The following is a 13,150-nucleotide window of genomic DNA, read 5'->3' as shown; positions in this document are numbered from 1 at the left end:
GGCGTTCCGGCTCAGGAGGCAGGCAGGTGGGGGTGGACACCTGGCCTCCTTCCAGCTCTTCCTGCGTCTGGGAGTTGGTATCCCAGCGGCCGGGGCCACCAGGGCCAGAGGAGACAAGAGGAGGGGCCCTCAGGGGAAGGCCAGGGAGCCATGGGCCCGTCTGGGACAGCTCCCACCTACAAGTGACTTGGGCCCCTCCCGTACCCTGGGCTGAGGGTGGCGACGACTCCCCCAGGGGGATTGGGGCCCTGTGGGCCCGGGTCTGGTGGGCTGTGGGGCTGGCACCAGGGCCCAAGGCCTCATCCCGCAGCCTCCCCACGGAGCCCAACGGCAGTGGGGCCCCGGATCACACAGCCACCTGACCAGAACCCTGAACCTACCTGTCCCCAGCCCTAGGCACCTGGCAGGAGCAAGGTGATTTGCCAGGCAGGTGGCCCGTATGTGGAGAGAAGAGTCTGTCCCTCCCAGGGACACCCCGGCCCTCGGGCCCATGAAAACCCAGAGCAGAGGCTGGGGGTGCGGGTGGGAGAGGTCGCCGAGCCTGTGAGACGTGCTTCGTGGCCTGGCAGACCTGTGACCGTCACAGCAGGATGGGACCTGTGGCTTTCCTCCTTCATGCAGATGAGGAAACTGAGGCCCGGAGAGGTCGAGGTCACCAGGCCCCTAAAGAACAGAGCAGAGATTCCCAGAGGTCGGGGATAGGGAGCCCCTGCAGCCGAGGCCCCAGCCCCTCGCCCCACCCACTGCAGCGACCCAGGGCAGTGGTGAGAGGGGAGGCCGTGGGTGGAAGCGGCCGGGACTCAGGCCCTCAAGCTGGCCAGGAGGGCAGCAGGGCCGCAGCAGGAAGCTGCTGGCTGCGCTAGGGCGTGGGCTGAGTGGACTAACCTGTGCTGGGGACCGAGCCCGCTGGGCAGTCTCCCCAGAGCCACGGAACAGGAAACTCAGTGTCCTTGTTCTCCAGCGAGGGTGAGAGAGGGCGTGCCACTTGCACAGTGTCTCTTGAGGAGCAAGCGGGGCTTAGACAATGGAGCGAGTGGGGGTTGCTCCAGGCCTGGCCACGCCTCAGGCCCCCAGCGAGCCCAGCAGGGTGGGGTACCGCCGGGGTGGGGGCGGGGGCGCCCGGGGGCCCCAGAAGCGGGGCCCATGGCAGCCGAGTGAGCAGGCCACAGACACTGCACAGACAGACGGTCACCTGGGACTCCCAGGACTCCAGTCCCGAGGACCGCGCAGGCACCCACGGGAGGCAGGGTTCCCCACCCCCAGGTCCTCCAGAACCACACAGCATCCGGGGAGGGCACACCAAGCACCTGAGGGAACCCCGGGCCGTGTCGGTGGGACGCGTACCGGTCCCTAGGGGCACTGGAGGGGAGGGAGAAGGCCCAGGAACAGACCCGTGTCATTGCCCCCGAGGGGGTGTGGCCCGCGCCCTCACACTTGGAAGCCAGACGAGCAGGTGCTTCGAAGGTTCCTGCGCGCACACAAGAGGCAGGCGCTGGGCGGGCGAATTGCCGAAGGCCCCGGCAGTGGGCACTCGTGGCGTGGGGGGTGATTTCCAGCGTCAGCATTGCGCCTGAGATCCAGAAAACGCTGCTGGGACCCAGAGTTCAGAGAGCTGACTCGGGTGGCCTGCAGGGGCAACCAGACCCCGGTGGCAAAGATGAACTTGATTTTTTAAAAATGAGAGAACTGCTCTAGATGAGTACACGTTGTGCCATAGCTACTGGAAACGTGAACACGTAGTAAGTGAATGAGTGGACGACTACGTGGCAAACACGAGGCCCGCGGGCCGAACCCAGCCCTCCACCCGGTTCTGTAAGGCCCGGCGCCTGGTTTCTCTGCCTGGCAGCAGCGCCAGCCCCTCGCCCCTAGTTAAGGGGCAGTTACATTTACACCATCCTAAAGTTACGTACGCCCTTCGAAGGCAACCTCGAGGCCGCTGTGGCCCCCAGTGAAAATGAGTCTGACGCCACAAAGTACCTAAATATTTGTCCAGGTTAGCATGAACTTGACTTTGGCTGTCTTCATGGGGCAAGTGCAGTGGCCGGGAACAAGGCAGGCCTGGCGTGGAGCCTGCCAGGGGGCTGAGGGCAGGACGGAGGGAGCCACACGCGGGCCACATTGAAGACTTGGGCCGGGCCGGAGCCCCCGGGGAGGGCGTTCAGGGAGATGCCGGGGGGCCGAAGGGGGCCTGGCGGTGGGGAGGCCCCGCTGCCTCCGGCAGGGGCCTGGGCCGGGCCCACAGCGGGCGGGGGAGCAGACCTGGGCAGACTTCGCAACAGCAACAGAAGCTGGTGGGGGGGCTGGCAGGCGGGGGGCGGGGGGTGTCACTGGGGGCGACAGCAGAGTTGAGCTGGGACCCGGGACGCGCAGGGACGCCTCTCCGCACGTGCACCCTGGGGCTCCCCCGCCCTGTCGTCTGGTTTCTTCCCTCCGCTGCTGCGTCTGGCCTGCTGCGGCACACACCTGCTGGGCTCTGGTTTCTCAGCTGTCGGATTTCCCCGTCCGGATTCATTTAAAAATCTTCCACGGTTCGCCTTACGGCTTCCCCTTCCCTGCTGACATTTTCAAGTGTGTCTCTTGTTTCCGCACAACAACACTTGCAGCCCGCGCCTGGCCACTGCGGCGCCCAAGGGGTCTGCAGGTTTGTCTCCGTGGCCCGCCTCCTGCTGGGCCGTCTCGGAGCCGCTCCCGTCCACTCTGCGCGCGTCCCGTTCACGGCACTGCGGGAACCGCTCGCACAAATGCCTGGGGTCTAGGCGGTGGGCTCCTTCCTCCGGAGAGTCGTTTGCCTCTGCCCCGCATCTCGGGTGAGGCCGCCTTCACTGAGTGTCAAGGTTCTGGGGGCTGCCGGGGGCCCTGACCCACAGCCTTCGAGCTCACGCGAGGGCAGAGTTATTTCTGACCTCCTCACCCTAGGGTGCAGCCAGTCTGCGTCTCAGCGCAGCGAATCAAGGGAGGGTTAGACCCCCCACCTCGGCCAGGGTTCGACTTAGGTCCGTCTCACTCCTACGAGGCCTCCAACATCCCAGCTCAGTTTGCAGTTATTTCTTCCACAGCAAGACTGACCACGCACACGCTCAAGCCAGAGTGAGCTCCGCAAGGACGGAGGCCCCGGCGGGGGCTTGGGGAGAGCACACGGGTCGCCCCTGTCCTCCAGGGCTGGCGCTCGGAGGAGGAGCCAGGCTCACCACGAGCAAGCCCGGAGCCAGCCAGGACCGCACAGGGAGGCGAACTGGGGCGGGAAGAGGGGACCCTGCCTGACTCTGCGTGGTAGTGCGGCCGCCTCTGGTTCTGGGGGCGGGGGGGGACGTCACAGGGCCACTCGAACTGTGGCTGTGGGGGCAGGAGGGACCAGACGTCTCACAGATGCCCGCGAAGCCACGGTTCTAACCGCGTCTCCCGGCTCCTCGGGGCCGCGCGCCTCCAGCCTCCTCTCGTGGGCTCAAGTCACCATGCGCTCCAGCGGCCAGAGTTCAAGATTTTATTTTAAAACAATAGTAAACAATTTCATTGATTTTTCTTCAACCATCTCACACTTGGCTTGTCTCAGGCAAAACGTACAAAATAAGGAGGAAAGAGGAGGGGAGGAAATGTGGGGACTGCCCAACCTTCCCCAGAAACAGGCCCCTGGTCCTGGCACCTGGAATGGCTTTTGGACACTGTCTTCAACGAAGGAAAAAAGAAAGCACCCAAACATTGTGCTTCAGCAGCAGGTTAGGGACCTCCACAAAGAAAGGGAGGGGCGGGGTTCGAACACAGGTCCCGCCCCGAGCAGCCTGGGTCAGTTCTAGAAACTTCCAAGAGCCTGGAGCCAGGCCCACCCCACGACTCCATTTCAGAGAGACTCAGAGATCCGGTCCCTGCAGCAGGGACCGTCCCGGGCTGGACGGCGGGGTCTGTGCGCCCCACCCCAAACACAGGCAAGTTCCCAGCCCCTCGGAGAGGGCCGGGAAGGACAAGGACCGTGAGGAGCGAAGAGGGCAGGGCGGGGTGGGGATGCCAGGCACCCACTGCCCGCCCCCCACCCCGGCTCCCGAGCATTTTGTCCCCGTGGAGATGAAAGCAGACTGCTCCCAGACGGCAGGACCAGAAAGAGCTGTAAACAGCCTGGGCTCGCTCACCCACGTGTGCAGGCTCCTTTGTCAGAAAGGGACCAGAGAAAGCCCTTATGGTGCGGGGTCGGCTCGGCGCAGGACGCCAGGACAGCAGCCGCCGGAGGCCGCGCTCCCTGGGCCCTGGCCCCCAGACCGGGAAACACTGACTGAGGCTCCGGAATGGCAATGGCGGCGGGGAGGGCACAGCGCGCTCCCCTGTCCTGGGCCCCCAGGCCACCCTTCAGGCCCAGGAAGAGGCCAAGGGCCCGGGCCCCTTGGGACTTGGGGCAGCCACAGCAAAGCAGGCTCTTCCGGCCCTGTCTCCGAAATCCCGTCTGCCATTAACAAAACCAAAAATAAATAGTGTGTATTTTTCATGCCACCTGGACTCCCCGGCCCTGAGAGCACAGGTATGAGCCCTTCTCCGCTACCCCACACCCAGCGCCCACACCACGGGCACCTCCTGCCCGGCCGGGGGCTGGCAGCAGCACACCGAGGGTCTCCGGCCACGCGGCCCCCGGCAGCAGGCCCTCCAGGGTCCCGGCTGAGGGGCTGGCTCAGCCCATCAGGCCACCTTGTTCATTGAAATAAAAATAAGAAAAGAAAAGGCTCCACTTGGTGACTTGGTCTGTAGAGGTCTCTGCTTCGTCCCTCTGTCATTCTGTCCGTCCTGCAAGGCGTCCTGCAGGCCAGACCTGGAGGCTGGACCCAGCCTCGTTCACCAGTCACTGCAGTTTCGTCCCCAGCTTGCGTTGTCTGTTCCTGCAAAGTGGGGGTGGAGATCCAAGGTGAGGATGCCTGGGGTCCGAGGAGGGGGTGCCTGGCATTCAGTGCCCCCTTGGCTGTCGCCTCCCTGCCCACAGTCCCAGCAAAATCAGTGAAGGCCCACCCCCAGGACCCCCAGCGGCTGGCTCGGCCAGGCCAGTCCGAGTTCCTGCCCTAGGACCCACACCTAAAGATGGCCAATCTCGCCCTGGCTGGCATAGCTCAGTGGATTGAGCGCGGGCTGGGAACCAAAGTGTCCCAGGTTCGATTCCCAGCCAGGGTACATTCCTGGGTTGCAGGCCATAACCCCCAGCAACCGCACATTGATGTTTCTCTCTCTCTCTCTCCCTTCCTTCTCTCCCTAAAAATAAATAAATAAAATCTTAAAAAAAAAAAAAAAAAAAAGATGGCCAATCTCTCCAGCTCGCCTGTATCACAGACGTCCTGGCCTGGAGTCCAGGAACAGAGCCAGAAGGTTGGGGCAGGGGCGAGGGCAGGACGAGAGGAAAGAGGCCGAGGGCCGTGGCTAGGTTCTAACTCCGCACAGGGAGCTCCCCTGCACAGAGGAGCCGGCACAAGCAGGACTACTGTAGCCCCCAAGGCAGGCTGCGAGGCAGCATGCTCTCTACCCGAGAGGTGTGCGAGCAACGGCGGAACTACTGACGGAGGTCACAGAGGAGTCCGGAGGACCTGGTTTGGGGGCCCAGGAACCAGAGGGAAGCAGGGGCAATCCCCCGTTCTCTAGGGAGCCTGGCCGAGGCTCAGAAAGAAGATCGGGGCATCCACAGAGTCCCAGTTAAACTTCAGGAGCCTCACGGCACCCGCTGCTCCCACACGATGCGGGGCTGGCCTTGCCTCACACCCCGCCCCTCGATCCCTGGGCCCCGGCAGGGTGGGCTCGCCGGAGGTCCTCCCGCCTCGGAAGCTCTCTTCCCTCTGCTGAGGGCATTTCCCGCCAAACCCCAACCTGGGCAGCCAGGGCTTTCTCTACATCCGGTCGGTCTCCCTGGGACAGCAGCCTGCCCACCCCGCCCTGAGTCGGGGCCCTGTCCGGAGGTCCCAAGTCCGGGGCTCTCCTCGCACAAGCAGGCGCCTTACCCCCTGGCCGCTGGGGTGGCCTTGCTCTCTGCCCACTCTCAGCACGCAGCCTGGCACTGAGCATGTGCACATCGAAATTTTGGTAAATGAAGGCAGGCGTGGCCAGCGGGCTCAGGCAGGGTGGGGCGGGGCCTCTGGGGCAGGAGCCTGGGCCAGCAGGGGGGCTTCTCCCCCAATAATGGGATTGCCTGCCTTAAACACCTCAAATCCCGTTTCCTCACGGATCCAAGGCTTTACACCTTAAGCTCTTTAGGATAATTCGACCATGATGCACTAGCCACAGTCCCAGGCTGCTGGGTTGCCCTCCCCCGCCTCGCCCCACCCCGCCCCGAGATTCCTCTCACCAGCTCCCAGGGAAACCTCCCAGGCCTGCTCTGGAGCCTGACCTCCCTCCGCTCCCCTCTGCGCCCCGGGAGCAGCCAGGCCCTCCCCACCCTAGCTGGCACTCTCCCCGGGACTCGGGAGGAGCGGGAGGGAGAGCTCCATCAGGAGGCTCCGAAGCCCAGCTTTCCACCAACGTGCCGCACAGCCGCACCCGGGCTGGCCCTCGTACAGGGAACGTGTCTGCGCTAACCAGCCTAAGGGGCACCCACACAGAGGCGCCCTGAGACTCCCGGCTGCCCGGCTCTCCGGTTCTGGGCCACAGGGGTTCAAAGCAGAGCTCTGGGCCAGCCAGCCTGGGTTCCCAGCCCAGCTCCCCGGACACGGTCCCTAAGTTGTCCATCAAAGGCTCCTCCTCTTGTCTCTGAGCCGCAGCTTTCTCATCTGCAAACGGGGCCCAGGGGAGGACTCAGTGAGGCCGTGCGAGGAAAGTGCTTAGGCAAGGGCCTGGCCCTTAGGGAGCGCTCCCAAAAGGGGAGCAGTGGCTTCCGTGGGGCCATGCCCTGCTGGGCCAGGACCCAGGGATTGCTGAACCCCCAACTCACCTGGCTTCAGCCCGGGTTACTGTGTACTCGAACCAGAGCACGTTGGGAATGAGGCTCGTGTCTCGGATTAGGAAGAACTCAGAGATAGGCCTGCAGAGACAGACACCCCGAACCCCAGGAGCACATCAGGGCTGTCATCAAGCCAGAGTCCCCCTTCAGTGCCTGGGGCCAGCCACCCACCTCCCCCCAGCTGCTCAGAGAGTCCTGCCCAGCCGGTGACCCCAGAGCCACTGAGAGACCCAGCCATGTCACCCAGGCAGGGGCACGCCCTCTCAGAGTACACACAGCTCAGCAGGACTCAGGCTGCTTTCTGAGTCCCCGAGAGCCCAGGCGGGGACAGAGAGCGCCACACGGACCTCTGGGCCCGAGGAAACCCCGGGGCAATACGGAAGCCACGCGAGCTTCATGCCCACCAGAGGCCTGGCCACTAGGGCTCTCCCAGGGAGACCGGGGCTGGGGCAGGGACTCCCGGGTCCTCCCGCTGATGGCCTCTTCCGCAAGGGGGCACAGGGACCATAACGCCTGGGAAGGGGGAGGGGCAGCCATAGGGGCCGAAAGCAGTTACCAGGATGCTATTCTGGGGAACAGGGGGGTGAGGACCTCCTGGGTGAAGGCGAACCAAGCGACGGCCATGAGGCTTCCGGCGACACCCCCGTAGAGCACCTGGCTCCAGGTGTGATACAGCAGGTAGACCCTGGGCCGAGGACAAAGGGAAGTTCATGAATAGGCCTGCACAGTGTCCCATGCCCACGTCCTGGCCTCCCGGGGACGGTGGGCATGCACGGGGAGACGCGCACGGACAGGGGTGGAGCTCTGTGAACGCAGAGCCTCAGACGGACTCCAGGAGGAGGCAAGGGATCGGCCCCTGACAGCTGCCCTCCCGACCCGAAGTGAGGAGACGGCTCAGCTGAGAGTCCAGCCCTTGAACTCCAAGTTGGTCTGCAAGGGGCTCGCCCAGGAGGCGGGGAACAGATGGCTGATCTGTGGAGGTGGCCCGAACCCTGGGCTCAGTCAGGGGGACAGAGCGAGGACTGGACTACACGGGGCAGTGGGACCCTGACTCCATGAAATGAGAGGCCTGGGACCTCTTTCCCCGCCCTGCCCTGCCCTGTGGGCTCTGGGACTCGGGTCCACAGACAGGTCCAGTCGGGACCAGGAACCCAGCATGAGCCGGAGGGCAGGGACGGGGTGGGGTGCGCCCCCGCTCCGCACCTGCTGTAGGAGACTAGGAGGGCTGCCGTGAGGAGAGCCAGGGACAGCACGTGCCTCCACAGCAGGTCCAGGAACCTGGCGTTGTTCGTCTGGTGCATTCTGGGGAGACAGGACTGTCAGACGGCCTCAGCCCACAGCCGGAGCCCGGGCCCCCCACGCCGCTCCTGGCCCCACCCCCAGGCTCCCCGGGAGCCCGCCGTCCTGTCTGCAGCCCCTCCCGCCCCCCGGAAGAGGCGAAGCCCCAAGGGGTGTCCCAAGGAGTCTGGCCTGGGCCAGTTCAGGGTCAGTCCTGCCGGGGGGAAGCTCACCTTAAATACAGGAAAAGAAAGGAATAGACGGAGAAAAACCACATAAACTGGGAATGACTGGAGGGCATCCCGTACTTGGTGCCCACGGCCGCGTGGGGGCCTGGGGAGAGAGAACAGGGCGTGGCGGGAGGATGAGGCCTCCCAGCCACGACCCGACCCCGGGGGGCCCCGGATCCCCGCAGTTGGGGCCCTACCTCCACAGGGCCTCGGCTCCTGGATGACGTGTTTGATCAGCCAGTTGACCCCCTCGTTCACGGCCAGGCCCCCGAGGAACGAGATCTGCGGGAAGAGGTGCGCTCAGCAGGGCCTCGGGGCTTCCCTGCCACCGCCTAGCCCCACAGGCTGCGGCCTGGGGCTGACCTCCCAGCCCAGCTGGTGACCCACCTGGAACCAGCCAGGGGGCTCCAACACCTCAGGAACAGCGGAGGCATGGAGGGGACGGGGCAGCCCCTGGGGTGGAACGGTGTGACCGCCCTTCCTGGGGCAGGTTCAGGGGCAGCGGCGGGGACAGACTCACCGTGTGCAGCTCCCGCTTGAATATGATGAGGGTCACGAAACCAACAATGACAAATAGGGGGCTGAGGCTCAGGTAGGCAAGGAGGTGGCCAGAGAGATCACCTGGGTGCGACAGAGAGACTGGGGTGAGGACAGAGCATGACACCAGAAACAGGGCCAGCCCTGCTCGCTAGATAAGCAGGACCCGGGCCGGAAAGGAGGCCCCCACAGGGCCCGGTGTGCGGGGCCAGGCAGCTGGGGCCGTGGGGGGGGCAGCCCCTGCCCAGACACTACATCCACCACCCCGCCCAGTCAGGGGTCTGCACTCGGCTTGGCTGACCCCAAGGCTGGCCCTGGGCCAGGCAACAGCCCACAGGCCCACCCACTGGTGCCTCTGGAACACGGCGCTGGGTTGGACTGCCCCGGGCCCAGCCCTGGGCCTCCAGGGGACCCAGGGCTCTCTGGTCACACAGAAACTTTGGTCTGTGCTTCCGACCCCCACAAGGACCAAGGCCAGGGCTGGGGAGGAGGCTGTGCTGCCCAGTACGGACGCCCGTTGCAGGGCCAGCTCCTCGCTCCCTCTCTGACTGGCAGGAGGCTGAGTACCTACCGGCTGCCTGCTTTTATACCATCCTGGTGAGCCACGGACAGACACAGAGCAATGACAGAATCTCTGCAGCCGCGAGATCACAGCCACTTTCCCCCTCGAGTCCAAAGGCCACCCCGCCACTCAACTCGGGTCACCTGTGCGGCCGCTCTCAGGTGAGAGGGCGCGGCTCAGTCCCAGGCCAGCACTCGCTGGCTGTGCGACCCCAGGCAGAGACGCCCCGTCCCTGAGCCTCCGCTCTCTCATCTGGGAAAAGGGGAAACTAGTACCCGCCCTCATGCCTGTGGGACACCCAGCTCGGTCCCTGGCACCAGGGCACAGCCACGCTGGGGGCGCTGCTCACCCAGAGGCTGGGTGAACTCGGCATGGGAAATGGCCCACACCACCAGCCTGGTCTCACAAGGGCGGCTGGGGAGGCGCCCACACAGGGCGGAGCCCAGGCTCAGGCTGAAGAGATGGGCACACAGCTGGCCCCGCCCACACCCTCCCAGGGCAGGGCTGGCTGGGAGCTGGCCTGGGAGAACAGGCCATCCGGCTCGGCTCCAGGGCTCGTGCTGCCACAGGTCAGATGGGCGGCACTGGGTGAGGCTCTTCCTGTTCCCGGGCCTCTGCCTCCTCACCCACAGGATGCCCCGGCCTCTTACAGCCCCGAGATGCTGGGTCTCTCAGCTGCCCAGCTGACGCACAGAGCACCTGGCAGTGAGGAAGGGGAGCAGCCGGTGCCCCAAACCTGCGGCCATCTCCATGGCCTGTCCCACACACGGCCCTAACCTGGGACCTTCCTGCAGACGCGGTCTGTGGCTCTGGCCTTGCCACTCTGCTCTGAGCCCCTCTGTGGCTGCCTCTGCCCTGGGGACGGGTCCCGCCTCTGCCTAGCTCATTAAGCAGGCCCAGCCCTGCTCCCCTCCCACCCTGTGCTCCAGTTAGTTCCGGGACCGTACTCTAGTTCCCTGCACACTCCGCGCTCTGCCCTACTTCTGGACCTTTGCACACACTGCTGCTCCCACGTGGGATGCCGCCTGGGTTACCTCAGTGTAAAGTAAGTACCCACCACGGTGGCAGAAAAGACAGGTTCCTGCCATTGCAGAGCTCTCAGTACGGTGGGGGAATATACAACCGGGCATCATCCATGATACACCGGTTAGTGTAGACATAGGGCTGCACTGCTCTCTGCCTCTACACGACCCATAAGGGCAGGGACAGGGGTCTCTTTACACGGCACTCAGTGCCCCCGGCCCAGCACAGCGCCTGGCACTTACCTAGGCTCAAACATAATGGTCAGTGAATGGAGAACGTGTGAAGAAAAAGGAAGCAGGGGGCATGCAGACGTGCAGAAGGCCATAGAAAAGTTGGCACGGATGCCCTGGCTCAGCCAGGTCCCTCCTCCGGACCCACCGTCCCTACTGAAGGGTCCCTTGTCACAGCCTGCATCACACTGCTCACAACTGCCGGGTCCCTGACGCTGCCCGTGAGACTGTGAGCATCCGGAGAAGCCCTGAAGGCGCTGAGGCCTTGGCCAAGTCCCTTTTCCTCTCCCGGCTTCGGTTTCCCTCCTGGAAAGTGGGCTTTGTTCATGGTCCAGGGATGTAGGGACTTATCGGTCTGTTCACCACTCTAAACCCAGAGCTAGCCCAGGGCCTAGCACGCAGGAGGCGCTCAGTGGATACTGGCTGAATGCAAAGATGGATGGATGGGTGGTGGGCAGGCAGGCTGGCAGGGCCACCCCACCCACACAATAATGCAGAACACCCAGGGTCAAAGTTCTCTGGCAGCCAGCCCTGTGGCCCCCAGCAGGGCCAGGTTCTCCCTTCTCTGCCCCAAAGAGCAGTGTATGAGCAGGCCCTTCTTGAGCAACCAGGGTTCAATGAGGGGCTCATCTGATCCTCAACCATCCTACCCAGGGAGGGTGGGGTGGCCTTAAGAGGGTCCTGAGAAGGTGGGATATGAACCGCAGTAATTTTTTAATGCGTCCTGTGCACCGGGCAGTGCACTCAGCACTTCTTACGCCCCCTGTTAGTGCATTCTCACATCACCACTAGAACGGAGGCACTGCGGTTAGTCCCACTTTAGAGACGAGGTGACTGGGGCACCTACAGTGGAAGTCACTTGCGCAAGGCCCAGGCCTGAACTTAGACCCAGACACCTCTGACCCCAAGGCCCAAGCTCCGCAACACTCTACCAGACCGCCTACAGAACGGTGGCTGAAGAACCTCCCAGCTGGAAAACCCTGCGCGTTTAGAGACGTGTCTGATGGGCAGCTCCAGGAGTCGCGATCCTGGGGGCTGCCGGCCCGTCACCGGGTTCCCCTCCGCTGTGGAGCACTTCCCTGCTCAGGGCGTGGCAACAGCAGAAGCACTCAAACAACGAATAGCTGCCTGGCCTCGGTTTGCACACTTCCAGCAACGAGGAGCTCTTTCTCTTACAGGCAGCCCCAATTCACTGTTGGGAAGAAACAGACACTCCCTTGAACGCCGGGGAGAGAGTCCGGCCTCTCCGGCTCCGGGGTAGGCGGGTAAGAAGGGCCCAGGTCCAGGGCGGTAGTCCTTTCCCGTCTCACACAGACCCCTCCCCATTACAGCCCACCCAAGCCCCAGGACCAGGGGGAGCACCCCGGCCGCGCAACCGCAGAGTGCGCGAGCGAACCTCACAATTTCGCCCAGCTCATCGCCGCACCACCGCGCCTGCGCGGCGCGCGCGCCGGCCGAGCCCCTCCATGGCTCACTATTTGACAGTTCCTACCCCGATACCCTGGCGCCTCCTCCGCGGGATCGCGCGAGCCGGAGCACCCGAGGCTGAAAGGCCGGCCCCAGGAAGGCGTCCTTGGTGCCCGGGCCGCCTCTTACCTGCAGGATATTCGACGTGGGTAAGGGTGACCGGCCGCCATGAAGCGGGGAGCGAGCACTGTCCGTCCGCTGCCATCTTACCCGGAGACCGGGCTTCGCCTAGCAGCCAATGGAGTGCCAGGGGGGCGGTGGTCCTGACCTATCACGCCGGGGAGGCGCCGGGCATCCAATTGGAAGCTGATACAGGTAGCGGCGCAGCCATTCAGCGTGCAGGCCGTAGGGCTGGCCCCAGTGACCAATCAGAGAGCGAGGCCCCTAGGAGTTTATGAACCGGCCAAGCCAGTGTCCAATCCAGGACGAGCGCAGGTAGGTTTCTGGTCAATCAGGGAAGAGGAGGGTTCCAGCCCAGAATAAAGAGAAGAACAGCCAATCAGAATGTGAACCCGGCTCACAGCGTGGGCAGGGCGGGCCAATCAGGCCCTAGCTTGGGGGGCGTGTTGAACTTTGGTGGGAGCTTTGGTTTGGCTGGGACCTGAACGGAGTGGAGGCTTCCCCAGTACCCGGACCCCGCTCTGAGTCGGGGGGACCGGGGCGCCGTTAGGGCGCTTGCTGGAAGTGGGGAGGCCACCTGGGCACGATGGGGCCTGAGTGCACACACTTTTAGTTACGAGGAAACTGAAGTCAAAGACCCAGAAGGCACTTGTCTTTTCTTACCTGATGCGAAGAGTGGAAGCTTAATTGAAGTTAAGAAAGACTCCTTCCTTCTTTTATTCGATTAACAAAGACGTATCGATTCAGCCACAATTATTCTGTTTAATGAGGCAGCTTGGGAACATTTTAAACAGGAAGCCGGTTTTCCATC

The 13,150-nt window shown here is 64.0% G+C and overlaps 1 protein-coding gene across 1 annotated transcript; it reads right to left on the bottom strand.

The window, feature by feature from the left end:
• Positions 1-3,467: 3,467 nt before the first annotated feature.
• DOLPP1 (dolichyldiphosphatase 1) lies at positions 3,468-12,586 on the bottom strand. Its single transcript, XM_028515981.2, has 8 exons — positions 12,349-12,586; positions 8,921-9,021; positions 8,598-8,682; positions 8,404-8,503; positions 8,096-8,194; positions 7,449-7,577; positions 6,884-6,973; positions 3,468-4,856 (listed from the first exon to the last, which is right to left on the bottom strand). The coding sequence occupies exons 1-8, from the start codon at positions 12,422-12,424 to the stop codon at positions 4,820-4,822; spliced, it is 717 nt and encodes a 238-aa protein (XP_028371782.1). The 5' UTR covers positions 12,425-12,586; the 3' UTR covers positions 3,468-4,819.
• Positions 12,587-13,150: the final 564 nt, after the last annotated feature.

Source organism: Phyllostomus discolor, chromosome 3 (assembly GCF_004126475.2).
Source record: "Phyllostomus discolor isolate MPI-MPIP mPhyDis1 chromosome 3, mPhyDis1.pri.v3, whole genome shotgun sequence".
Lineage (NCBI taxonomy): Eukaryota > Metazoa > Chordata > Mammalia > Chiroptera > Phyllostomidae > Phyllostomus > Phyllostomus discolor.
Note: the sequence above shows the minus strand (reverse complement) of the source record. Positions and strands in the feature narration are given on the sequence as shown.

Excerpts from the sequence above, each read along its gene's own strand:
- DOLPP1 (XM_028515981.2), bottom strand. The coding sequence starts at position 12,424 with ATGGCAGCGGACGGACAGTGCTCGCTCCCCGCTTCATGGCGGCCGGTC. Across the intron at positions 7,578-8,095 it reads CTCCTAGTCTCCTACAGCAG|GGTCTACCTGCTGTATCACA; the intron begins GTGCGGAGCGGG and ends TCCTCGGCCCAG. Across the intron at positions 6,974-7,448 it reads TTCCCCAGAATAGCATCCTG|GCCTATCTCTGAGTTCTTCC; the intron begins GTAACTGCTTTC and ends CTGTCTCTGCAG.